The following is a 27,556-nucleotide window of genomic DNA, read 5'->3' on the forward strand; positions in this document are numbered from 1 at the left end:
ATTCTGGGAGTTGAAGTCCACGAGTCATAAAAGAGCCAAGGTTGCCTACCCCTGCGCTAGTTTCAAGCAGGTGGACGCGGACTGATGACGACAACAGAGGTAGGCATAATTAAACTCGGTAGGAAACATCAGAAAGAGAGGCGAGAAAGAAACTGGAAGAGGTCCCGGCGGGCGGCCCCACTAAGGTGGGGCCATTATTAAACGGAGCCAATGGCGGAGAAGGATGCTTGTGGGAGTAAGTGGGGGGGGGGAGAGAGAGAGAGAGAGAGCGAGAGCTGAGGGCTTCCGGATAGCGCAAGAAACGTGCCGCACACGCCCTTGGTCGCAAAAGCTCGTCTCCCCGCTCACCCACGCGCCTTCCCGCTTCCCTTTCCGGCTGCTGTGCGCATGTGCGTTGCTGCGACGCTCCGTCAGTCTTTTGCTGCGCCGCGTGAGGTAAGTGCTGGTGGCCTGACGCGGGCGGGACGGCGAGCGCGTGCGGCAGCTCCCGTCTTCCGCCCGACCTTTGGCGGGAGGTGGGCGCGGGAAGCCCGGAGGCCCTTCTCGGGCGCCGGCCGCGCATTGGCGGCCCCTTTCCGCTTCCCTGCGGCTCGGAGTCCAGCCATGAAGGGGGCGGAAAGTGAAGCCCGGAGGCCCTCTGGCTTTCTTGCGGGTGAGGAGGGCGGGTTTCCTCGCTCGAGTAGCGCCTGCGAAGCGGCGGCGGCGGCGGTGGCGGCAGCAGCACCGAGTGGCCAGAGATTCTTCTCCTCCTCCTCCTCCCGAGGCTCTTCTTTTCTCTCGCCCGGGAAAGGAACGGAGAAGCTGCCTCTCGAGTCCCGCCCGCGACGCTCTCCTCCCGAGCTGCTGGCGCGGCTCCACCCAGGTAGGTAGCTCGCAAAAAGAGACTGGACAGCCATTTGCCTGAAAGGTTTCCTGCCTGAGCAGGGGGTTGGACTAGATGACCTCCAAGGTCCCTTCCAACTTTATTATTATTATCGCTGGCGAGGAACGACTCCGCCTGCTGGGGAAGCTCTCCAGGATCTCCACGGGGTCGGGGCCTTCTCTGCCCTCCGCCTTGTCCGCCCCTTTCACCCGGCAAGGCTGCAACCACGTGCTTTCAAAAACCTCTTTCACTTTTAAGTTGGGGCTCTTGATAGCCTGCGGCCTTGGGAATCGATAGAAAAGGCAGTTTGATACTGCTGAATCGTCAGTTTCCCCCCCCCCTCTTCGCCCCTCCCCTGTCCCGTTCATCATCATCATCATCAATCCATTAAAACACTCGTACGTAAATGCGGAGCAAGGGCGCCTACTTTTCACCTTGGAGCTTTGGATTGAGAAGTTCATTCCTCTTGCTGAAGATCTGCAATTCAATAATTTTTTCCAGCGTAGGGTGTGCCCAAAATGCCTGTTAGAAATTTGCAAGTTGTCCTGAGGGCGGTGATCACACCTTGTTGGCCTTCCCAGAATTTCAGGTTTGGTGGTTTAATTCCTCCTAACGTAAAAGGCTTGCTTAGGTCTTGGCATTTTTTTAATATTGTCTTCCAACAAGAGTCTTTCGGTCTTCCTCTTAGGAACTGCTTAGGCTCGTCTGGGTATTAAGACACCAAAAAAAGGAGGCGTTTTGCCATACGTGGAAGGGGAGCAGGCAAGAATGATTGCTGCCAAAATGCAGTCTCTTGCATCTGGCTGCAGCTGCTGCCTTCCTTTCTTGCACGTACACAGAGCACGCACCCTTGTAGCTTCTGTAGGGTGATGAATCAGGTTTCTTTGTGACAGTTATAATGACAAATAGCTCTGTTTAAGCTACCAGAACTGAATCGCAACGCATTCAACACTAGTGTTGTGGCCAGACTTCAATAAAACCATTGCAGTAATTGTAATCTGGTCTGATTTAGCCATCATTATTAATTGAAATAAGTTTAGTATATTAGTTACCCAACTGCTTCCTTCCCTCCACTTTTCTCAAGCATTTCAAATGTGGCCTGTGAATAACTGACAAAATAGTTTTGTTTCTTAATTACATAGAGGATATAATCTGAAAATGCAGCTTTGAAAGATACCTCAAACTGTATTGTTGCCAGACACTCTTATAATTAATAGTTACCGAGCATTGGAAAGCTTTGTTATCCTAGCTATTATATAACAGTGACCACATCTCTTCTTTGGTACCCTATTGGAATTCCACACTGATTTGAAATCATAACTTTTTTCTGTAGCTTTCCCTTTTCTTCCCCCTCATCTAGATAATGCATATTTAAAAGGTATAGAATTCTAATTTAAGCTCTTATCTAAATAGTGAAGAATTGGATGTTTATAGAGGATAGTATACCTAATATACTACTGAGCAAAAAAGTTTGTGAAACACTAGATACTAGCTAACATCTATAAGGAGAGAGGAATAAACCCTGCTTATCCTTTGGTGCAGAACACTATGTAGATAATGCATTAGGTTAAAGCATTAGTAGTAATTTTAATAATATCTTTATGAAGAGGCTGAGAACTGTCTCTTGGAAATTGCAGTATTTTCTAGAATTCATTTTGTACTATGGCTGATGAAGTTGACTTCACCACTGGAGATGCTGGTGCTTCTGCCACTTACCCAATGCAATGTTCTGCACTCCGTAAGAATGGATTTGTGGTGCTGAAGGGACGTCCCTGCAAGATTGTGGAAATGTCAACTTCCAAAACTGGCAAGCATGGTCATGCCAAGGTAATCCCAGAGTATAATTTACCTGTTTTACTGCTTTGATGCACAAATAGTCTCTTGTGAATATTAACAATTTGCCACTATTTCATTTTTGCTTAAACTGCATTTGTAGTTGGTTGTCCTTACAAATTGATTCTGACCACTCTGGGTGCTGGGTGCCCTAGTATTGTGATGCAATTCATCAAATAAAATTGCATACTATCTTGTTTCTCCAAATAGAACCTATTTAAAGTGAACGAATTCCAAAATGGCACATTGGACTAATTTAAGCATCATATTCTAATTCTGCATATTGTTTTTTTTAACCAGTTCTCCATGGTCTGTTACTTTCTAAATGTTTGGGGGCTAGAACCTGCAGAATTGCTAGTCAACATGGTCTTTTCTGTGCTTTGTAATAATTGAACCTATATGCCAATAAATGATGGGGAGAATCTGTTTGCACAAGAAGTGAAGGGGTGGAAGAAATCCAAATGCCAGTTTGTAGCATGTTTTCTTTCTACAAATTAGTCTTAAGATTTGAAATATACCTAGATTGAATTAATGAATCTAATTTTACAAGTCAGTTTCAAGTAACTTGAATGAATGTTACCTTTGGAATTTGCAATCTTCTGATAGATTGCACCTTAACAGAATAGTTTGTAGCTAAGGGTTGGATAGTTGACATTTAAATTAACCTTGGGAACTTGCTTCTTCATAAATTACCCCACTTACCCTCCCATTGTGTTGCCTAAGGTCCTGCAATGAATTTGCATTTAAATACTTGATGAACCTTAAGCATTATCTTATATGCAAAACTTTAACACAACTGTTATGTATAATGCAAACACCTGCTAATATTTTTGAGCTTTTGGGAAAACAGATCTAAAATATGCATAGTACAAAACATCAAGTTTATGACATTTTAATTAATGATAACATTAGTTATGAAACAGGTCTTTAAAAGTGTTACTTATATTCATAATACTGCAGAATCTGTATTGAAACACATGTTCATAGCTAGTTTGTTTCCCCTCAATTTTTTAAAAGAGATGTTATGTGGGAGGATCTGAATAAATATAAGAAAATGTGAAATACAATATTCTTGGTAACCTAATTACATGATTATGACTGTTTTCTAAATAGGTTCATTTAGTTGGTATTGATGTGTTCACTGGCAAAAAGTATGAAGATATATGCCCTTCCACTCACAATATGGATGTTCCAAATATCAAGAGGAATGATTACCAGGTAAATGTCTCTGCATCTAGGCTTTCCTTGGACCTTGCTGTCTAGATGTGTACAAAATGGAAGCCTCACCTTGGGGAACCTGGTCTAAATTGAGATGGACCTCCATATACTTAGGCTGACCAGTTGTTACTTTGTGGTGCTTAAACTGATTCATGGATACCTAGATTTGCAACAGTTTATTCTTAATGGGGTTATTCAGAGTTTAATATTGTGTAGTATCAATTATCTGTCATTACAGGATCCTAAAAGGTCTCATTACATTTGTTGCCATATTCTGGATTGTATGATTCCTATGTTTCTAGAAAGGATATATGGATAATCCTCAATTCATGACCATAATTGAGCCCAAATTTTCTGTTGCTAAGTGAGATATTTGTTAAGTGATTTTTATCCCGTTTTACAACATTTCTTGCCATGGCGATGCTGCAACGGTTAAACGTGAAAATGGTCATAAGTCACTTTTTTCAGTGCCATTGTAATTTTGAATGGTCACTAAATGAATCATTGTAAATTGAGGACTACCTGTACATGTGAGTAAGTAGTAATAGTAATCAAATGGCTTTCCTCTTGCTGGGTCCTAGCTGATTATAAGTATTTCATTTCTTTCCAGTCTCCAGTTACCATTGAATAATAAAATTATGTTGCATTATCCATGGTATAATACTACCACATTGCCCTTTATATCTGTTGTAAATGTGTACAAAACCACCTGTTCCAGCCAGATTGGTATTATTTGGAGAAGTGGAATATTCCAAAATTCTCCAATTGTGGAATGGTATTATCCATCTTAGAATATTGCCAGATGGTACCAAGATTCCTAAAAATCCAAAACCTTTGGATAAATCTTGGTTTGAATTAACATTAATAGTTTTAAAAATGAACAATAAAGAATACATTCTTTTTGTCTTCCCTTTTCTGATAAAGTCTTCTAAAAAGATTTTCTGACACCTATGATTAATTATGAGAAAATAGAAACCATACTTTAGTTCTTTAAAATATATGGGCTTAAAAATTGGTTTGAGAAATGGCAACATTGAAAAATATGTTGTGAGGATATTTTAACTTCACAGGTCATTCTGATAACTTCAGGATAGGCATTCTTAAAAAGGAAAAACATACAAGTTTTATTTTCAAAGCGGTGGTTCTATAATTAATCCCCATTTTAATTAAGAATGTAATTGAATAAAATGTTTTATACTTGCAGCTAATCTGTATACAGGATGGCTACCTTTCTTTGCTGACAGAAAGCGGAGAAGTTCGGGAAGATCTGAAAGTCCCAGAAGGTGAATTAGGCAAAGAAATAGAAGGAAAATACAATGCAGGGGAAGATTTCCAGGTAAGGAAGCCCATTTAACTCTCTTGATAGTGACGTCAACTATTGTAAGAGCGTTTCTGATACCTTTTCTTTTCCTTCATGAATGTTTTTTTTCTCTCTCTAAAGCAAAGGAAGTACTTTCTAGAATCCAAGTGTATTTTTTATTTGTTAAATTTTTATGCCATTCATCTCCCCACAAGGTGACTCTGGGCAGTTTACAAGTTATAAAACAAGTAAAATAATTAAAACATTAAAAACTACACAGATTAAAATGTCAAAAATATTGTTAGGTTTGAGTTAGGTGTGTTTCTGTCTTTGCACTCATGTTCTAAGTGCAGGTTGCCAATGTGTGCTCTATGCTTAACAATGAACATGAATTTTAACTATAGCTAGGAATGCTTAAAATACATTATTGTTGTTTTTCCACATTATTTTGATTATCCATGATTAAGAAAACATTTCAATGCACCATTAATGAACAAAGCGAAATTAGCTGGATTCACATCCACAAAATCATAAACCCTGATTTATAAGTTCCTCTGCTTGGATTCATATACAATAGTCCATAAATAAATAAACCACATTTTTGCTTAGTGCGCTGTCCTAGCTTTTCTTATATTTATGGGAAACCAATGATTTGCCCAACAATTAGCTGTAGGAATAGTAATTTCAAGACTAATAACATAGCAAACTACCATAGATGTATTAAATGATATGATAATATAATGGAATTGTAGAACCTAACAAAATTCTTTTTTTCATTTCTGTAGGTGTCAGTCATGTCTGCAATGAGTGAAGAATGTGCTGTAGCCATAAAACCTTGCAAATAGGACCACCTGGATTAAACAGTTGCTAAAGTACCAGCAACTGCAAATCTTGTATTTTAGTTCTGATTATCACCAAAGCTATAACCTTCACTAGCAACCTCGTGTCTTTGTTTGAAAATAGTGCTGACTGATGTTGCAAGCAGTTTGGCAATATTAAAATTGCTGAAATTCAAGTGCTTACAGGAATGGCAAGGCAGTCAAAACTGTCATTTTAGATCATGAGGTATTCAAAAGTAGTATGCTTTGCTCAAATGAGACTGTACAGCAGTGCCAATACCAAGGTAGTACTCAGTTTGAGTTTACTTACATTTTAAAGAAACGAAAGTAATTTTGTTTTAAAACCTTAAACATGGTAAAATGTGGCTTGCACTGAATTGTGAAGCATAACTGAGCTAGAGACAATGGAACTCATGTGATCAAAATGCCAGTGCTGATGGCTGTGTGCAGCAAACTGTAGTTTTGCTGGCTTGCTCTTAATTGGTCACAATTTCCTGTGATGTAAACATCCAGAACGCTGGATGCTTTCATACTCTGGTTAATAGTGCACAAATGTTGGAGCAGGGTAGAAAGGAAAAGATTCACTAGAGGCCTTTGTTTTCAATGTAGAGTTCAGCCACTTCCAGTTTTGAAAAAAGGCAATGCCTGAAGAGTTACAGTATTTGATTTGGCTTTTAACTCTTTTTAGGTTTATGGCAGAAGTAAACTTTTTTTTAGGAATCGGGGCAAACCTGCACGTATCAATGGCCTGAAGGCTAAATTTCAACCCTGTGTCACTGAACAGAATTTGAGCCATGGATTGTCTTGTAGAGTTTATAAAGAACTACAATAGCGCACTGTCAAATACATGAACCTCTGGATTATACTAGAACTGACCTGATTCAAAGTCTACTTGAGAAGGATTGGTTACACTGCGTAGGCAAATGCCTGATTACTAGTCAACCTATTATCCATATGATCTTTGCTTGCAAGATCATGTTTCAGCTTGATTAGCATTTGGGGAAAACCTAATTACTTAGGTAAATTTGCCTTACATTTTGGTAAATGACTAACTTGAACTAGTGACTAGATTCTTAAAACATGCTTAGTTCATTGGCAGTTTTTTGGGGGGAGGGGAATAGCAAATAGGATTTTGAGCTTAAGTTAGTAGAATTGCCCTTAAGCGGTACAGCTAGAGTAGAAGGAAAATAAACTGCATCTGGATCTTTATAAGCTCTAGATTTAACTAAGCAGGTATCTATGCAGAACGGGCACAATACAACTTAATTTGGCAATAAACACTTGAAAAAAAGCACAGTCTTATAATGGTAAATAACTACATGTTTCAAGATCTAGGGCTACTAGGAAGCTGAAGGATTCTAGCGTATTGTTAAAAGTTTAATCATGTGAGTGTTCCTTAATACTGTATTGTCAATATCCATAATAGGAATGGAAGTCACAGTTTGAAATGTGGATTTCCATTCGCTAGTATCATTTGTGATGATCATTTGTCTAACAGTTATCTATTGTGCCTGAGCAGCTGAGAATACTGAAGTCATAATTTTAAGGAGTCCTGCTAGTATCTCCCTAGTGGTATCATCTTTTAGGAATTTATTACCAGAAGTACCTACTCCTGAAGGTGGTACTTAAACTTCAAATTAATTCCTAGCAGTCTGAAACCACAAGTTACATAAGGTTAGATCAGGAAGAAATACAACATCTATTAGGTAGATCTTACGTAGGACACCGGTAAAACTACAGTATTTCCAATAAGCTAATAGCAAAGCCATTTCTCTTGTAGAGGTTAATTGTCTACAAACCCACTAAGTTTACAATAAACTTTGCTATTGAAACAATGCTATATATTTCAGGTTCTTTAAGCTATTTCAGGGCCATCATGTTCTATGAATCCATGTTTAGATTGTTTTTTTACTTTTCAGCTGAAACCAATCACATTTAATTTTCAAGAGCAGGGTCAAAATCTTATAAGCTGAGGGCCAAAATTAAGTCTGAAATAGTCCTGTTGTCAGTTTGTTGTGATCTAAGCTATTTGCTTGGGGTCCATTATCTTTTGTTCATTGGACTGCAGATTTTTTTTTTCCTTAGATGTTAGGGATTCTTTTGTTAAAACCCCAATTTACCTCTTGATGTCTTTGTTGTCTTGCATCTGTGTGCAACGAAACCACTGCTAGTTGAGCCATGACTTGAGTGTATTCTTCTCAGGGCTGCTCTTGTGAAGATGTGAAAGAGCTTAAGTTGATTATTTTAACAAAGCTGCTTAAAAGTTGTAACAGGGTTTTGTATTGCATAAATTTATAGCATGCCTAGGACACAAGTAAAATTTAGTATATTGAATTAAAGGAGTCAAACATTGTGATCCATCTACCCTGTAAGTTAGGTGACATGTTTGACAACAGTAAGCTTTAAATGTTGGAATGCTGACTACATCTGGGAATTTTAACGGAATAAGCTGTGTTAATTTTTTTTATGTAAACAGCAAGATTCTTGTCTTACTATTAAAAATTTTCACAGTATAATTAGAGACATTGATCTTTGTAGTGTTTAGATAGATTGTGGTACTGTACTTGTAGAATTCTGGGCTTTCACATTCAGTGACTGTTACATTAAAAAAGTCATATTGTTTTAAATTAAATGGGGGGAGGTTTTGTATTTGTCACAATAGGAAGCTCCCATAAGTATGCAATTATACCTACTGGCAAGTAATGTATGCAAAGTTCATTATATAAGAGTGCCCTTGACTTTAAAAGCAAAACTTGAAAGGTTTGTACTTTTTCTGCATTTCTGTAATAGTGAAGTATTCATATGTTTAAGAGTTCTTGGCTTTTAATGACTTGTTTTAACAAAATGGTTGAATTATTTGACTCACAGTAACAAAAAATAAAGTTTAAACTTAAAGTCTATTTTTATTGTCTCTTCTATATTTCCTGTTCACCATAGTCATGTCTTCTCCAGCAAATTGGAGAGGAGACTATTTCATTTCCTTGCGCTTCAGCAAATGCTTCTGTGCTATAGTTCTTTTATTTAACATCAATGATCTCCATGCCTACGGTTTAAGAAAAAATACTGCCGGGAGCTTTGATATGCCTACATATCTTGAAGGGGATAGTGTTTTTATTTTGCCCTGTTGGTCTCCACTTGAAAATATTTTTGGTGGATGCCTACTCCTAGGATGAGTAACTGACACAGCAATTTCTCCATTTGTATCCTATCTGTTTGACCATGTCCAGATGGTGACCAAAGTCTTTGGCAATGTTTTTTCAGCCCTTCCCAACCTCATGAGTTTCAGTAAAACTTTTCCGAGTTCTGTAAAAATATCTTTTGAATGGGGCATGATTGCCTCCTACAAACGATGAGCAGATTGCCGATTTTAACATGTAGTTTTTATACGGGAAGGCTCGTCAAACTGAAGTTCTGATTATCATGTATTTGATTAGATTAGCTGATTACCTCATTAAGTGGTTCATCCTATGGCTTCACATAATTTTTCTGTTGAGTGAATTTGGCTCAAGACAAAACAGTATCCTGGATATTGGAATTTTTTTAACCAGAATCTCATACTAAGATAGCTTAATCATATTGTAGGTTCATTGCCACAGGATTATAGTTCTTCTAGACTTGGTCCAACCAGTACACCTTGGCCAAATCTAAAATATCTCATTCCCTTAAGTGCCAAAGTAGGCAGCTGAATGGAAAGTTTCCTGAGACTTTTCAAATTAATTTAGCAAACCTGCTTTAACTGGGTAAGTGCGGCATAGTGCTAAAACTGCAAAAATGCTGCTAATTAATTTGTCTGTTGAATGTCAGAGTGCTCGGCTCCCCCAATCCTTGAAACTTTGGAGGTATTGAAATGCAAATTTAAATCCCACGAATGGAGTAAAGGCAGGGGTCTTCAAACTTGGCCCTTTTATGACTTGTGGACTTCAACTCCCAGAATTCCTCAGCCAGCATGCCTGGCTGAGGAATTCTGGGAGTTGAAGTCCACAAGTCATAAAAGGGCCAAGTTTGAAGACCCCTGGAGTAAAGGGGTTGTTACTTCCCGTTTTGGTTTTTTTTCCTGGCTCTATTCTGAGCTGGCGCCTCTCCGCCAAGAGTTGCGCACCCCTTATATTAAATTCTCAATATTTTTTTTAAAAAAAGAAAGCTTGTTGGCATATTTATTACAAAACAGTAGTGCATTTCTGTCTTTGCACTTCTGTTTGACACAAAACGTTATTTTCTCATTCGCGCTCAGCTGGGAACCAGTCGTCGTAGGAAACGCTCAAACCATTCTGTACAGCATTCTGTACAGAACAAATGAGTGGAGTTAAGAAATAATTGAAGTCAGGCAGATGTTTGGGAAGCGCCAGTTTGCCGATTACCAGCCTCCGGTTGGTAATCTTAGAACCCCGGAAACTGCACTCCCAACACGTGTGCACAGAGCTCTTACCCGGCATGCCTTGCTTCTTATGGAAGCCCCAACCGGAATCAAAGGGAGCTGCGCTTTCTATAGATGCGCCCACAGTCTTCCCTTGGGCGCGTGCGGCACGCCTTACGTAGATTGCGTCACAGGCGGGTGGGTATAAAAGAAGGGGCCGTGCTGAGCGCTCGCTCTTTCCGAAATCCGAAGGTTTGGCCGCTATGGCGCCGGTGAGCGGTCGTTGACAGGGCGAGGCGGCGCGGGTTGTTTCAAGGGAAGGGGGCCGACCTCGAAACCTTGCGGGGTGGCTGTGGCCTCGGCCCTTCGTGCTCTCGTTGAGAGTTGGGGAGAAGCTGCTCCGAGAGGGAGGCTGCACTGGCAAAGAGTGGACGGTTAAGCCTGTTCCTGCGTGGGTTGCCTTGCGAAGGGCTTTCCTTAGGCCAGGGGTCTTCAAACGTGGCCCTCTTATGACTTGTGGACTTCAACTCCCAGAATTCCTCAGCCAGCATGCCTGTCTGAGGAATTCTGGGAGTTGAAGTCCACAAGTCATATAAGTTTGAAGACCCGTGCCTTAGGCCTTCTTGGGGAGGAAGGAACGGAGGGGCAATAGCCAAGGCAGTGATGAAATAAGTATCTATGGATTAATGATGGTTGCTTTGGGGGGGGGGGAAGAGGTATCCCAATGATCCTGTAGATCAGTGTTTCTCAATTTCAGTCCCCTTGCAGTGGATGGGCTTTGATTCCCAGAATTGCCCAGCCAGCTGTGGATAGAGATTAAATAAAAACCTGTGATCAATCCATTGTGTGTTGGTTTTCAGTGCATCTCAATCCAGCCCATGGCAGGATTCCAGATTAGGAAAGGCCCTCTTACAGAATATTTAGGCCTTGAAATTGTCAAGATAAAAATAGGTGCTAACTTAAGGGATGTGTTCGGGTTTCTTTCAGCAAAAAGACAAGCTGAAAAAAACAGCTTGCAAATATAACCTTGATCTCACCCATCCTGTGGAAGATGGCATATTTGACTCTGGAAACTTTGTAAGTAGTTCTTAATTCTTACATATCTAAAGAGCTGTATATATAGTAGAGTAGTAGTGAAGCTTAAGTGTTCAGGAAGGTGGACAATTTTCATGCAGTTTCTTTTAAGAGAGAGAAATTAGGCATATTTAATTTCAGCCAAACAAATGTGGAAAACAATTTTGGCTGTGAGAAATCTTTCCCTGAAAAGATAATTAAGTTTAATTCTGTGTTTATTTATTTATTTTATTTGATTTGTATACCGCCCTTCTCCCGAAGGACTCAGGGCGGTGAACAGGGACATAAATATCAAAATGCCCAAAATACAGAAATTGAAAACATGTTATTAAATATATTTTTCATCTAGTTTAGTCCTTTAGCCACCAGATATATTGCATAGCTGTATAATTTGGTATCAGAAATCTTGCACATGGAAATAGCATGTATTGTGTTAAGTTTCTTGGGTAGGATTAATTTTAATAAAAGATGCTTCATGGGGAGGTGCTTGTATGGTATAATTATTTTCAGTGAGTGTAAATAACAAATGTTGGCTGGCTAGGGTTCCTTCCCTAGACCCACACCTAGGGCACCATTCCCTAGTGTTGTCTTTTGTTTTTATTAGGAACAGTTCCTGAATGAGAGAATTAAAGTCAATGGAAAAACAGGAAACCTGGGAAATGTAGTTCACATTGAACGCTTTAAAAATAAAATCACAGTAACTTCAGAAAAGCAGTTCTCAAAAAGGTTGGTTTTCTTTAATGTTGTATTGCAACTTTTCTTTAGCTCCTTGCATTATCATTAATTTTAAATATATTGCAAAATATGTTGCATTAGATGGCAAGTTTAATGGAAAGACCCTGTAACAATTGGACTTGCCATTTTACCTGATATATTTCTACATAAGATCCTTACTACTGGGTCTTGTTCTTTTGTTGGAAGAGGAGTGTAGGGAGGAATTATGCACATAGCATTGCAGTTTGGAAGTTCTTCGTATCATTCCCAACCATCCCACAACACTTGCAAGGTTAGAAGTAAATAAGGGCTGGAGTGTATTTTTGATATCTTGAAATGAGTTTACAGTTGAATTCAGTTTCACAGTCTTCCTGTTTGGCTTGATTAAATTAGAGTGAACTCGACAGAACTGCTAAGGTTACTTTCTCAAAATTTTTGTCTGCTTTTTTTTGCTTTCTAATTAGTAGATTCTCAAATGAAGTATTGTACCTAAATCACTTTCTCCATATGGTTAAAGGTACCTTAAATATCTCACAAAGAAGTACCTCAAGAAGCACAATCTCCGTGACTGGTTGCGAGTGGTCGCATCTGACAAGGAGACCTATGAGCTGCGTTATTTCCAGATCAGTCATGATGATGAAGGGTCTGAAGGTGAAGAATAAAGAACTTTTAAATAGAGCATCATGTTCCTTGAATGAACAGAGTATATACACAATCAACTATTTATGAGCATGCATTAATTTATTACCAAACAGATCTTGTATGCTAGTTTAAATCTCCTGTCATCTCTGAGATATATTTTAAAAGTGTCATTAAATGGCTATTCTGAGATTATTTTTTTTTTGTCTAAGGCTGAGTTGTGTGTGTTTCATTGGGCATATCTGGAAAAATCTTATTTTTGAACCGTATAATAGGAACGTTCAATAATGTGTATAATGGGCTATTTTCTAATTAAATCCCCAAGTAAAACTGCCAATTTTCTTTTTTTTTAAGGAGATGTGTCTCCGAATGTCATTTTAATGGCAAAGGAAGAACCTGTGTATACCGTCAGTCTGCAACCTTGGGGGGGGAGGGGAGAAGAAGGAACGGGATGGTTATATGTCAGTGGCAGCTGTGCGTGCAAGCACACACAGCTCCATTCGCACAAGTGGATGCATGCTTGCACAAATGGAACTTTGCACGTGAGTGTAAGTGCCTGCCGCTTCTGCAAATGGAGCTTTGTGAGCAGCCATTTGTGCAAGTGGAGCTGTGGGCAACCGGTTCCAAACAGGTTGGGGACCCCTGGTGTATAGAAATGGGATCAACATGACCTTCATGCTGGTTTGGGATTAAGGAAGCTGTGATAGTCTTAATACATTACATGAAGGGCTATTTGGCAATAGACAGCTTTGTTAAACCACATCTGATAATCAGAGAAGCATGTCTGATTAAGCGTAAAATGGACTATAGTCACCTTGCTTGCCATCTCAAGATTTTAAGATAATTTTAATCCTGTGAAAGTTATTTTTCTTAATCCTTTTGTATTATTTTGCTTAAACCCAGGCATCCTCTAATCCGTTTTTAGATTGGTCCAAAAGGGCCCTTAAGGAACCTAATCTTTTGGTTCCATATTTCTATATCCCATATTTTAATCCTTTTCACCTCTATTCCATTAATATGTGTGCGTGAATGTGCTTGCAATTTTTTTTTCCTACAAAACATTACGTAATGGAAGGAAACAAAACCGCAGCAGAGTAACATACCCAATTTTATGATACCCTCTTCACCCACCAAGGAGGTCTGCAAATGAGAAAGGCAGTCTGAAATAAAGCATGCTCAAGCTAATTATTTTTGGGTGGCACGCTGAATCACAAACTGGTCAGCATATTTTTCAAGCAAGTTGTGTACATGTAGGAAAAATGGATTTGCTTAAAGTAATGTACTGTGAAAGCAGTTTGCTAACAGTTTCAAAATGTAAGGGTAGGTATAACACATTTTTTCAGAATGTGCTATTTTGAGTTTTTGCTCCCATTTTTTGTAAACTGTTACTATAATACCGTTCCTATTTCAGGGGTCTCAGCCACATTAATAGTCACCGGCCTTTTTCACCTGGTGACTATGCTTGAAATTTGAAGAAACTGATGGGTGCTGTCAGTGATGTTACCTATTTTCAAAACTAGTGAGAGTATATCATTTGACCCTGAATTTAATATATCACATTAAGGATCACTCCCAGGTATATGGATCTCTTTCCCATCCCTGTGTTACAAGCCCATGATATTGTGTTGTCATTTCTTGAATATACTGTATGTACACATCCTAACTTCTTTCCTGGCAGAATGTTCTCCAACATTCCCAAGTTCTCACAATAGTTTCAACTTACACAGCCCCAGCGTATCCTTTCCTGAACTTCCTTTGCCTTGCCTTTCAACTTGGTACAACTGCCTTATTTCCACCCTAACCTCCCCTTTTCCTACAGCAGCATTGAGCCTTCCAGTTTGAGGAGGGGGCAGGTCAAGAGCTCTTTGCACTGAAGCACTGGGTCTCACTTGCTCCAATCTTCCTCCTCCTGATGGCCCCAGGACTTTGCAGTAAGTCAGTACGGTAGATCAGCTGTTCTGAAGGACAGTTTAATGAATATCCAATACTATTTGTAGCCAGAGGGAGGAGCTTCAGGCCACATCATGCTACTGCATATTAATGTAGCTGAGTAGTCTGCTTACCGATCCACTTATTGGGAACTATTTGAAATCACATGATTGCCATTTGCAACCTTCACTGCTAGCTTGTGATAGCCAGTGGGAAGTCTTAAGCTGCAGTCACATGACATGATTAATTTACCTGTAAAGTTAAAGGTTCCCCCGCACATGTGTGCTAGTCGTTTCCGACTCTAGGGGCCAGTGCTCATTTCCATTTCAAAGCCGAAGAGTCAGCGCTTGTCCGAGGACGTCTCCATGGTCATGTGGCCGGCATGACTAGACGCCAAAGGCACATGGAACGCTGTTACCTTCCCACCGCAGTGGTCCCTATTTTTCTACGTGCTTTCGAACTGCTAGGTTGGCAGAAGCTGGGACAAGTAACAGGCGCTCACTCTGTTACGCGGCACTCTGGATTCGACCCGCCAAACTGCCGACCTTCTGATCGACAAATTCAGCATCCTAACCCACTGAGCCACCGCGTCCCTTCTAATTTACCTGTGGTGATTTGATTAATGGCCACAGCTGGAACTGATGTTATAAGTCAGCACAGTGACAGAGTTGCTATTCCTGTCAATAAAAAGTCAGTAAAATGATGGCTACCTATACACAAATATTAATTATAGTGGTATTTCTCATTCTTGGCCAATTTAAGATATGGGGACTTCAGCTGCTAGAATTCTCTAGCCAGCATTGCTGGATCCCTTAAATCAACCAGCCTATTCATCATTTACTGATGGTGGCTGAACACTTACTATTTACAAATTGATTCATTTTATATCAATCAGAATAGAACTGGAAGGGACCTTGGAGGTCTTCTAGTCCAACCCCCTGCTCAAGCAGGAGTCCCTATATCATTTCAGATAGGTCCAATCTTTTCATAAAAACGTCCAGTGATGAAGCACCCACAACTACTAAAGGCAAGCTCTTCCACTGGTTAATTGTCCTCACCATTAGGAAGTTTCTCCTTAATTCCAGGTTGTTTCTCTCTGAGTACTTTCCATCCATTGATTCTTGTCTTGCCCTTTGGTGCTTTGGGAAATAATTTGACACCCTCTTCTTTGTGGCAGCCCCTCAAATAGTACAGTACTGTTATTATGTTACCCCCTAGTTTTTATTTTCTTTAGACTAGCCATACCCAATTCCTGCAACTGCTCTTTGTATGTTTTTGTCTCCCAGTCTTTGATCATTTTAGTTGTTCTTCTTTATTTGTTTGGGGATTTTTCTGCTATTCACCAACTCTTTATATTTTTTATCTAGCACATTGGTTCAGTAGGATGCAAACATTTTCACATTAATTACCTCTGTTGCACATAACAACAATCTGACACAATCTGCGCAGGAAGAGGCAAATAGCAATGTAACATGATGGTAGAGACCTAAAGCAGGCAAATGAGCTGCCACGTGGAATGCCAGCAATGCATTTTCTGTTTGTTTTTAATAGCCGCTGGATTTACTTCCACACAGAATGGAGAGAACAGTAGTGAATAGGTTTCCTGAGGTCTCATAAAAGCACCAGCAGTACAAATACTACAGATAAATGAATCGGGCTATTTCCAGTCCGTGTCAGTTTTCTATCTATCAGTTGTCAGCCACAATTCCATCCCATTTCGGTGGTCTGTTACGTTTTTATAGTTGCATATAGCTAGTCCTCAACTTATGGCCATATGAAGTTATGACGGCACTGACGAAAGCGACTTCTAATCAGACTTCGCACTTACGACCATTTGCAACCTTCCAAGCCAGCCTCCCAGCAAGCAAAACCGGAGTTGCTTAGTGACTGTGTGATTTGCTTAATCACAGTCCCCATGATGACTCATTTAATGACTGCATTGCTTAGCTACAGAAGTTCTGTTCCCAACTGTGGTGGTAAGTCTCAAGGACTATCAGTACCCTCCTTGGAGTATGCCTATTGCGGTTCAACATACCAGGATTTGTCAGCAGGTGGCAGCACCGGGCCAACATTGAATTTAGAAATTATGCTCAGGCTTGATTAGCTGTTTGAGGGAAAACTTGTATTTCTAGAGCTGAAGGCTGGATAATGAAACTGCGGGGGGGGGGTCCACAGGGGTCCCCTGGAAGTGGCAGATAATCTTCAGATGGATACAGGTAGTCCTTGACTTACGATCACAACTGAGCCCAAAATTTCTGTTGCTAACCAAGGCAGTTAAATGAGTTTTGCCCCATTTTATGACCTTTCTAGCCATAGTTGTTAAGTGAATCACGGCTACTAGTAACACAATTGTTAAGTGAATCTGGCTTCCCCATTGACTTTGCTTGTCAGAAGGTCACAAAAGGGGATCATATGCCCCCGGGACGCTGCAGTCCTCATATGCCATTTGCCAATTGTCTTAAATTTTGATCATTTTAACCGCGGGGATACTGCAAGGGTTGTAAGTGTGAAAAAGGGTCATAGGTCACTTTTTCAGTCCTGTTGTAACCTTCAACGGTCACTAAATGAATAGTTGTAAGTGAGGACTCTGAGCAATTCCATATGCTGGGAGCCTTTTTTCTGCCAGTGGTCTGATAGCAAGGACATTGCTTCAAGCATCATTGCCGCAATCTGCTCAGCAATCATTTTCTTGCTTTCACACAGTGCTCCAGACATGCTCAATTTGGGGAAATCAAATTAACAGCTGGATTCAGTCAAGAGTGCCAGCTCACCACCCCCCAAAAAAAAAGCTGGTTCGGGAACTCTCAGAAGGTCAATTGGGATTTTAAAAGCCCCCAGATTTCCAGATGACAATTACCAGCCCTAGAACCAACTGCTTTGTTATCTTTGTAGGGAGCTCCACATTGTGAAATGTTGGGTGTTATTTCTGAAATTCCACTCTTCCCCATGCACACCTCCTTTTCAATGTTCAGCTAATCTGTGTGTTCAAAACTGAGCCAGCCGGTGAAAACTCCCTGAACAAGTTATCAACTTGGACAAAATAGGCTTTGTTTTCCAAACCACAACAACGTCCTCATCAAGCAACATTTGTCTAGGGCACAGAGAATTGTGGTTTTAAGCATACTGTATATCCCTGCTTCTGCTGATAGGGTTTATTTGCAAAGCTGCCAATTTTTGAGTCTCCCGCTTTAAATGTTCCTAAAGCAATATTCTAAAGGAAGCGTTAATTGTTTCCTGAGTCCACCCTGAGCCCAGAAAGATAAATGAGTGGAATTTTTCAAATCCTGGCATCAGAATACATGACGGTTTTACATAGTGTCAGATGGAATGATTAGCACTGCCAGGTGGATTTGGAAGAAAATCAGCAGATGAATACCAATCATCAAACTCTTTAGCTGGATTTTTGAAGTTAGCAGTACCGGTGGCACATGCAAGCAAAAACTTCCCCAATTATGAAAGCAGCAGCTGTATTGACTGTTCCAGATAGATGGGATCACCTCAACTATAACTTTATTGTATAGCTTTTCTTTGGTTTCATATTTGAATTCACTTGTTTTATTTTTATATTATTTTAAATGGTTAGTCCGATGCCCAGAGTCAGGCCCAGAGAGTCAGACGGTTTTCATGGGTTGATTTCACCTTCATGGCATTCAGCCTCTATTTTGATCCAGGAACAAATGAACATCACGTTTGAGAGGGTCTTGCAATCTTTGAGCCAGCAAGATAGACTTTCCAACTTGTACAAAGTGTCAATGCATTGACTGATGTACGTCTGGCTTACACTTCTCATGACTTATGAAAATTGATGACTTTGACCTGTCTCTCAAGAAAGCAGTCAAACACGAGAGAAACTTTAGCTCTGTTTGTGGCATATTTGTTACAAGGGGTAGCCTCTAGATGTCTTGCAGGTTACCAGACGTGGACTAAGTTCACACAACATGATTGATTTGGTTTCTTAATTAGCTTACATTCTGGATTTGCACAGTACACTGAACTCTAACTAAAAATGTGGATTCACACCAATATGGTCAGAAAAACTATGAAGATGAGACTATCCAAGCTTAGCATGTTGCATGAGTGCATCTTTTAGGACCACATTTGCCCTGATTAAGTATGTTATATGCACACAGCCACAAAATTCCTCAATGTTTTTTAGGAGTCAGTGATACTATACATTTAGAGCAGCGACTACAACCTTTACTATACTCCACACCCCTAGAACGCTTCTGATATATTCTCGCACCCCTTACAAAAGTTCAAAATAACGGCAATGAATTATGCAAATACGCTATAATTTTGAAAACCCAAGTTTTCACACCCCCGGTTGAGAACCCCTGATTTAGAGCAATGTTTCCCAATCTTGACAGATTTAAGATGTGTGGACTTCACCTCCCAGAATTCCCTAGCATGCTGGTGACTATACTGTGGAATTCTGGGAGTTGAAGTCCACACATCTTAAATCTGTCAAGATCGGGAAACACTTATTAGAGCACGGGTGTCAAACTGGATCATGTCACATGATGTTTCATGACTTTTTTTGCCTTTGTGGAGCTGGGGTACGTGTGGCCTGCGCATGACACATCTGGTCTGCGGGCCGCCAGTTTGACACCCCTGGATTAAAGGGTATACAATTGGAGAAGACTGGAATAGGAAGATAAAGTGTAATGACTTTTCTCCCCAGTAGGTGGAGCAATGTCTTTAAGATGCTGAGGAATATTTTTGGCATCCTCTCCCTCACATCACACACACTCACAAGTAAAAGAAACATCATGCTTTATTGAATGCAACTCATTCCTAAATGCTGCATTGTTATCACATGGTGTTCTGTAGCTTTCTGTGCAATCACTTTCTATGCAAAATATGAAAGTTTCAATTTATAAAAGCTAAGGGCGTCCTCATTGTTCTGCACTGGTAATGGAGCGCACGATCCTTTGTATAAGAAATACAATGCAAATTTTTATCTGCAAGTTTGACATGGTACAATAGAAGGAAACCTTTCCTCTATCCATGCCTTGTTGCTGCTTGCAAGGGCTACTGTTCAAAATTTGGAACTCTGGATTTCAGGTCTGGACCTGGAAGAGCCAAGACTTAGCTTTTTTTTCAGGGTAGTAGCCTGCAGAATGGAAGGGCTGTCTCATCTGTTATGTATGGGGTAGGAGCAGCAGCTCTGCAAGAACCACTGGGTGGCACTGTGCTGTGGCTGGATTGGCTGAAGGGTTTTCGGCGGGAGATTCGGATGGATGGATTGGCCAGAGTGATACCTGGCTAGGTATATAAGGGGTCCAGGTAACTGCCTTTGTTCAGTACGCACCTACCTGTTCTGTACCAGCCTACTACTGGCCCTGCAGAAAAGGCAGGGACAACCCCTTTACAAACGGCAAGAGGCTGGAACTAAGCCTGCCAAATTTCTTAACATAAAACAGAGCAAAACAAGACACGAACCATGAAACAGGAGCTATTCAAACGGTTGCCTTCAGCAAACCAGCCCTCCCACACATTCCCCTTTTAAACAGTTCAGGGCGTGGCTTCTCTCTGCCTCCTTCCGAGGTGCCCCATTGCCTTCCTCTGTTTACTCCTGATTGACTGCCTCCTGCATCGGGCGTCCTTGAACAGGGCCAGCTGTGGGTCATCTTCATCCACGCTGTCAGGCCCACACAGCTGGGTCTGCGTCGTAACCAGATGGGAGGGGCTTGGCTGAGGGCTCTGCAGAGCCTCAAGGCCATCATCAGCAAGCTCTCCAACACCCTCAGCAAGCTCTCCAACACCCCCCTCCTCCTCCTCTGAATCGTCCGACCCAACTGCCGAACCCACAGGCTGATCCTGAATCACAACACTACCACAAATAAAGAGCTGACATGCAGTACTCATTTGTCCTTTCATTGCCATGCGGTCCGCAACCCACTACACAATATCATCCTTCAGCTCTTCATAGCTTCCTTGCTCCATCTGGGCTTGTCCATAAGAACAAGCAGCGGGGGCCAGCACAAATGCTCAAGTAACTAGATGGATTCCTCTATGAGAAAATGTTTTATTTAGGTAAAAAAAAAACTGAGTAAGGGAAGACACAATTTAAATGGCAATATAAAGTGATGCGTGGCATTAAAAACATACGAAAGCATCTGCCTCTTTTTTCCCCTTTAATATTGGAACCCAGGAACATTAAGTTAATGGTGGCTTATTCCAAACACACAAAAGTATTGCTTCATACAGTGATGAATCTGAGGAAATGAAGAAAAGCTGCAGTGATGGCTACCAACTTGGGGAAGGAGTGTCTTTAAAAAAGGGGTAGACAAATCCAACTGGATATGTAAATTCTTCTATCATGGGCAAATATGCCTTTTGTTTCCAGCTGTTGGGAACCATGAGAAGGAATGCTACCGTCTCCCTTGGATGTTTTTAATTGGCGCCTGAGATTTTGGGAATAGAATGCTAGATATTTGATCTGATCCTGCAGAATTTTTCTTATGTTCTCATGATCAGGGCTAAAAACAGTCTCCCTTATCTCTAGTTGCCTAACCAGGTCTGTTCCAAATGGGTTTCCATTCTTGGTTCAACAGAGAGAAAAAGAGAGAGATCAGGCTATGAAATTCTATCTAGAATCAGTGCTTTTTTTGTAAAAGAAAAAGGTGCCGGAACTCACACATGTCATACAACCTGCCTTGCCTACCCTACAAGGTTCCATCCAAAAAAAGGTGCCGGAACTCCGTTCTGAGCGTTCTATGACAAAAAAAGCCCTGCCTAGAATAAATAGCTCATTGGGGCACGTTAACCAAATGTTATATGAATCTCTAAAGAAAGTTGCATAACGTTAGACTGTGAGAGTTTTACCTTTATCATATTCTTTGCATTCTATCAAATGGGGAAATAGCTGCAGGTTTTCTCTACCTGATCTGACAGTTAAGTCTGGAGCAATGAAAGTAGGCTGAATTCAATGGAAGGCAATAAGAACAGATTACAGGTGGTTCTCGGCTTACAACAGTTTGTGTAGTGACCGTTCTAAGTTACAATGGCACTGCAGAAAGTGACTTATGAACTTTTTTTTTCACACTTACGACTCATATTTATTTGCGGCGTCCCAGGGTTTCGTGATCACCCTTTGCAACCTTAACACTTCGCAACCAGGTTACTAGTTTAACTGCAGTGATTCTTTTAACAGCTTGTGGCAAGAAAGGTCGTAAAATGGGGCAAACCTCACTGAACCGTCCCATTTAGCAACAGAAATTTTGGGCTCAATTGTGGTCGCAAGTTGAGAACTACCTCTATCCGGCAGCAAAGGTTTATTCATTACTATTTCATTGTCCGGTAGCAATGAGATTTATATTGAACTTTAAACTGAATGTTTGGTAACAGGTGGAAACATTTCTAAATCAAACCAGAACAGTTCTAATTCCAGTTATGAAAGAGCAGGTTCTCTGCTTTCTACCAGCATGAAAATCAGGCAAGAAAAGACATTACTGTAGATGTGAGCAAGAAAGGACAGTCAAAAGCATTGCCTAGAGATTATTAATATTCCAGCCTTCCACTTCAATCTCCCTCTTTGGTATATTATCCATGTGAATCCATGGCTACTTCCAACAGACCTGCGAAAGAAGCCACAAAGTCACACATGTCATGATGTCATTATGCAAATGATGTTATGACATATATAGCATCACCTGTCCCAGTTATCAAAGTGCATATATTAACCAGGGATAAGCAAGCTTGCTTGGTTTGGAGGCCTAAAAACCAATGATTCTACTGGCAGGACCCATTGTGTTAAGAATTTTAAACTGGCAAACCAGGATGGTAAAAGAAGTAATTTAGATCTCATTTTCGGTAAGCCTTCCACAAGGCCTCTTCTGCTCTGTCTTTTCATCGGGTGAAACAATATGCAGGTAGCCCACTAAATGAATTGGTCATTTAGTGACCATTCAAAGTTACAACGGCACTGGAAAAAGTGACTTATGACTGTTTTTTTACACTTCGTTGCAGCATCCCTGTTGTGTCCATAGGTAATGGGAGTGGTTTCCCTAGGTGGGAAAACCTGGTGCAGTTATTGGTTGTTACATTCTCGGCGGGAGATTCTGGGCTGGGGATTGGTTATGTTTAAAGGAACCTTAGTATAAAAGATAGGGCTCACCGGCTGCTTGCCAGTTGACCCATGTGCATTCAATAAACGTTCTCTTGTTCAACCTCGCTGTCTACGCTCGTCATTCCGGACGTAACAGTGGCGACGAAGGTGGGATCGATGGCGGAACAGCGAAGGAGCCGCGGAAGCCAGCTGAGCGAAAAGCGGGAAATTTGAATCACAGTCAACCGAACTATTGCCGCAACTAACTCACAGAATGGCGCAAGTTGGATCCCTGAAGGAGTTCGACCCGAACTACCCCGAAGACTGGGAGGAGTATGTTGGCCAAGTCGAGGGGTTCATGCTGGTCAACGGAATAACGGAGGACCGGAAGAAAGCAGCGGCTCTTCTCACCATCAGCGGCACGCCGGTTTACCGGGTTGCCGTCGGCCTGTGCCAGCCCTTGCCGGTCTCCAGCGTGTCGTACGCCGACCTGTTGGCCAAGCTTAAGGTCCACTTTACTCCAAAGAGGTCCGAACTGTTTTGGCGGAGAATATTCGAAAAACGGAACCAACGGCCAGGCGAGTCAATCACACAGTTTGTGGCGGCAGTCAGAGAAGCGGCCCTGCGTTGCAAATACGATAACCTCGAAATTCGAATCAGGGACCGAGTAGTTTTGGGGCTGCAAGATGAACACTTACAAAACCGGATAATCGCAAAGCCCACGGGTACACTGCAAGAAGTCTTAGACGAGTTACTCACGTACGAGTCTACAGGCAGACGCGACCCCCCCTACAACAGCATGGCTGCCTCGGCCGAAATCAACCTCGAGAGCCATGTGGACGGTGGGGAGGTAGACTACCAGTGGGAAGCCGACGTCGCAGAAATTGCCCGAAGGTTCGGAAAGATGGCGGCGGAGACCCTCACGCTCAGACGGACCCGACCAAGGGAGAAGACAGCAGCCTCCGGAACCACAACGACCCCAGAGGGACAACCAAACCAGGCCTCGCGACCCCGACGCGAGGTGCGGCAGCTGCGGCGGAAACCACCTCCGAGCAACTTGCAGATTCCGAACCGCGAAATGCCGAGGGTGCGGAAAAACGGGCCACATCCAGGCCATTTGCAGAAGCCGACCGCGCGACAACCGTCTCCACGAGCTCGACGCATGGGCCTCAGGTGAGGTAACCCCCGAAGGGAGTGGCGGAGAGACCCCAAGACCCAAGGCACGCACTTCCAACCCTGGGGAGGGGGTGTGGATCAACCACGTGGGAACCCCTAGAGTTAAATACACCCCTAGAATCAATCACATTCTGAGGCCTAAATTAAAAATTGGAGTCCAACTGCAGCGCATTCCCTGCAAGATGGAAGTGGACTCGGGGGCCTCAGTATCTATAATCTCCAGTGACACCCTCAAATACATTGAGAATAAAAGCGGCCGTAGAATTCCCCTAAAACCCACCAAACTACAGTTAGCCGATTTTCAAAAAACCCCCATAGAACTAAAAGGCAAGGCCACCATTAAAGTAAAATATAAGGGGTTTAATGGATTTTTAGACCTCTTAGTCACCGAGGGCCAGAGAACCAGCCTAGTAGGCCTCAATTGGTTCCCGGTCCTGGGGATCTGGGTAGGGGGAATTAACACAATCACCAGTAAGACCCTTAAGACTGTCTGCGATAACTTCGCAGACGTGTTCGATGGGTCGTTAGGGAGATACAAAGGACCCCCCATTACTTTTAATTTAGACCCCGCTGTTAGGCCCATCAGGCTTAAGGCCCGGAGGGTGCCTTTCGCCCTTAAACAAAAAATCGAGGCCGAACTAGATAAGCTAGTAGGCCAGGGCGTCCTAGAACCCGTAGAGGGAGGCCTCTGGGAGACACCAATCGTCACACCCCTTAAACCGAACGGGGATGTGAGGATTTGTGCCGACTATAAAGCCACCCTAAACTTAGCGATGAAAAAACATGCTTACCCGGTCCCGACGGTGAAGCAGGTCCTCGCGACGATACAGGACGGTGCCATTTTCGCCAAGCTCGACTTGGCGCAGGCGTACTTGCAACTCACTGTGTCTAAGGAAGCCGCCGAGGCTCAAACGATAGTTACCCACAAGGGGGCGTTCCGCGTTCACAGACTTCAATTTGGAATAGCAGCAGCTCCAGGCATCTTCCAAGAGGTGATGGAGAGGACCCTGAAGGGCATTCCAGGTGTATGCCCTTACTTCGATGATGTCCTAATCGCTGGAAAAACTGAGGACATCTTAGCAGACAGGCTGGAACAGGTACTGGGGAAATTTAGGGATGCAGGGCTTAAATTAAAAAAGGACAAGTGTTGCATAGGTGTAAAATCAACTGAATTTTTAGGATTTAGAATTGATGCCCAGGGCATACACCCCACTGAAGGGAAAATTAAGGCAATCAAATTAGCACCTGAACCCAAAAATAAGGCAGAACTACAAGCCTTCCTAGGCTTAATAAATTTCTACCACACCTTCTTGCCTCACAAAGCAGCCATTGCTGAACCTTTACACAGGCTGTTAGATAGAAAGACCCCTTGGCAGTGGCAGGAAAAACACAGAAGCAGTTTCCAAACTTTGAAGGACATACTGTCCAGTAACTCCACAGTCACCCACTTCATTGAAAACAAACCAATCTTCCTAGCATGTGACGCCTCCCCCTATGGAGTTGGGGCAGTCATAAGCCACATGGACGACCAGGGTCAACAGAGGCCTATTGCATATTATTCCAGGACCCTGACTAAAGCAGAACGGAATTATGCACAAATTGACAGGGAAGCCTTGGCCATCGTGGCTGGTGTAAAAAAGTTCCACGATTACCTGTACGGTAGGAACTTTACAATATACACAGACCATAAACCCCTCCTAGGACTATTCACCACAGATAAACAAACACCCCAGATCATGTCCCCTAGGATGCTGAGATGGTCCATTTTCCTGTCAGCTTACACGTTCTCTATTCAGCACAGGCCTGGCAAAGAGATGGGGCATGCAGATGCCCTTAGCAGATTGCCATTAGCGGATACTGGCGCAGACCCAGCACCTGTGGGCCAAATCCTGTCTCTACAGGAACTCTCAGAATGCCCACTGACAGCCAAAGACATTGCAGCAGCTACCGGGAAAGACCACATCCTTAGCAGAATAGTAGCGTGGGTACAAGGGGGGTGGCCTAACAAAAATCCTGACCCCAAATTCACGCCGTACTTTAGAAGGAAGGATGAATTGTCATCACACCTGGGTTGTATACTGTGGGGAAATAGGGTTGTCATTCCAGAGGGCCATAGGGACGCAGTGATGGGGGAATTGCATGAGGGGCATCCAGGGATTGTTCGGATGAAAGCCCTAGCAAGGAGTCATTTATGGTGCCCGGGGTTAGACACAGCAATTGAGGACAGAGTAGCCGGGTGCTATCAGTGTCAACGGTCCAGGCCAGAACAAGCGCACACACCTGTACATAAGTGGGAAGTGGCTAGGAACCCTTGGTCTCGCATTCATATTGATTTTGCAGGCCCATTCCAGGGCCTCACATTCCTAGTTGTTGTGGATAGCTACTCCTGGTGGTTGGAGGTCGTGCCTGTAAAGTCCATGACTTCAGCCAAAACCATACAGGTCTTGCGGGGACTCTTTGCCACCCATGGGTTACCTGACGTGATTGTTTCTGACAATGGGCCCCAATTCACATCCAATGAATTTCAGGACTTCCTCAAGGCCAACTGGATTAGGCACGCGACATCGGCACCTTTCCACCCCTCCTCCAACGGATTGGCTGAACGAAACGTCAGGACAACCAAAGACGCCTTAAGAAGGATCATCCAGGGAAATTGGCATCAGAGACTGGCTCAGTTCCTGTTGGCTCAACACACGACACCTTGCACGGCCACAGGAAAAAGCCCAGCTGAAATGAGGTGGGGCAGACGTCTAACTACCAAATTGGACAGATTACACCCTGACAGGCTACCTGTGGAACCTGAACTGGACATCCCGACCCGGTCTCTAAATATTGGAGACGCAGTCTGGGCAAGGAACTATGGACAGGGGGACAAATGGTCACAAGGGGTAGTCATTGATACAACGGGTCCGTTATCTTACTTGATTGAGGGGGAAGGGAATCAGCTGATCAGGAGACACATCGATCAGCTAAGGAAAAGGTCCCCAGAAATTGTACAGGCCAACAATGACAAGAGCATCACCACACCAAACAATGCATTCAATCACAACCAGTTAAGGGCAGCACCAGGGGGTGAGGGAATGGGAATACAAATCAGTGCAGCTGAAGCAACTCCCCAAAGTAGCACAGCAGAAACTGAACCTTGTTCCCCGGGACAGAGTCCCCTGGACAGTCCAGTGAACCCCAACAATAACCCATAAGTGTGGCATTGCCTGAGTCAGTGCCACAACCCACAGGGCCTGACGCAGAAACGTATAGCAGAACAGTAGGCACCCCAGTTGTCGGCACAGCGGGCAGATACCCAACCAGAAATCATAAGCCACCAAGTTATCTAAAAGACTATGTTAAGTAATTAACATTTATCTGGGGGGGAAGGGGTGTTGTGTCCATAGGTAATGGGAGTGGTTTCCCTAGGCGGGAAAACCTGGTGCAGTTATTGGTTGTTACATTCTCGGCGGGAGATTCTGGGCCGGGGATTGGTTATGTTTAAAGGAACCTTAGTATAAAAGATAGGGCTCACTGGCTGCTTGCCAGTTGACCCATGTGCATTCAATAAACGTTCTCTTGT

The 27,556-nt window shown here is 42.4% G+C and overlaps 2 protein-coding genes across 3 annotated transcripts; both read left to right on the forward strand.

Moving 5' to 3' along the window:
• The first annotated feature begins 213 nt into the window (after nucleotides 1-213).
• Nucleotides 214-8,952, forward strand: EIF5A2 (eukaryotic translation initiation factor 5A2). 2 transcript variants are annotated; one of them, XM_081329062.1, is made up of 5 exons: nucleotides 214-435; nucleotides 2,500-2,689; nucleotides 3,809-3,913; nucleotides 5,118-5,249; nucleotides 5,999-8,952. In XM_081329062.1, the coding sequence occupies exons 2-5, from the start codon at nucleotides 2,525-2,527 to the stop codon at nucleotides 6,056-6,058; spliced, it is 462 nt and encodes a 153-aa protein (XP_081185188.1). In that variant the 5' UTR covers nucleotides 214-435; nucleotides 2,500-2,524; the 3' UTR covers nucleotides 6,059-8,952. The 2 variants fall into 2 exon arrangements, with proteins under 2 accessions (XP_081185188.1, XP_081185187.1); XM_081329061.1 differs by lacking the exon at nucleotides 214-435 and adding an exon at nucleotides 442-862.
• Nucleotides 8,953-10,613: 1,661 nt separating this feature from the next.
• RPL22L1 (ribosomal protein L22 like 1) lies at nucleotides 10,614-13,028 on the forward strand. The gene is made up of 4 exons (XM_081328515.1): nucleotides 10,614-10,678; nucleotides 11,394-11,483; nucleotides 12,085-12,206; nucleotides 12,712-13,028. The coding sequence occupies exons 1-4, from the start codon at nucleotides 10,670-10,672 to the stop codon at nucleotides 12,854-12,856; spliced, it is 366 nt and encodes a 121-aa protein (XP_081184641.1). The 5' UTR covers nucleotides 10,614-10,669; the 3' UTR covers nucleotides 12,857-13,028.
• Nucleotides 13,029-27,556: the final 14,528 nt, after the last annotated feature.

The sequence above is a fragment of the Vipera berus genome, assembly GCF_964194415.1.
Source record: "Vipera berus genome assembly, chromosome: 5".
Lineage (NCBI taxonomy): Eukaryota > Metazoa > Chordata > Lepidosauria > Squamata > Viperidae > Vipera > Vipera berus.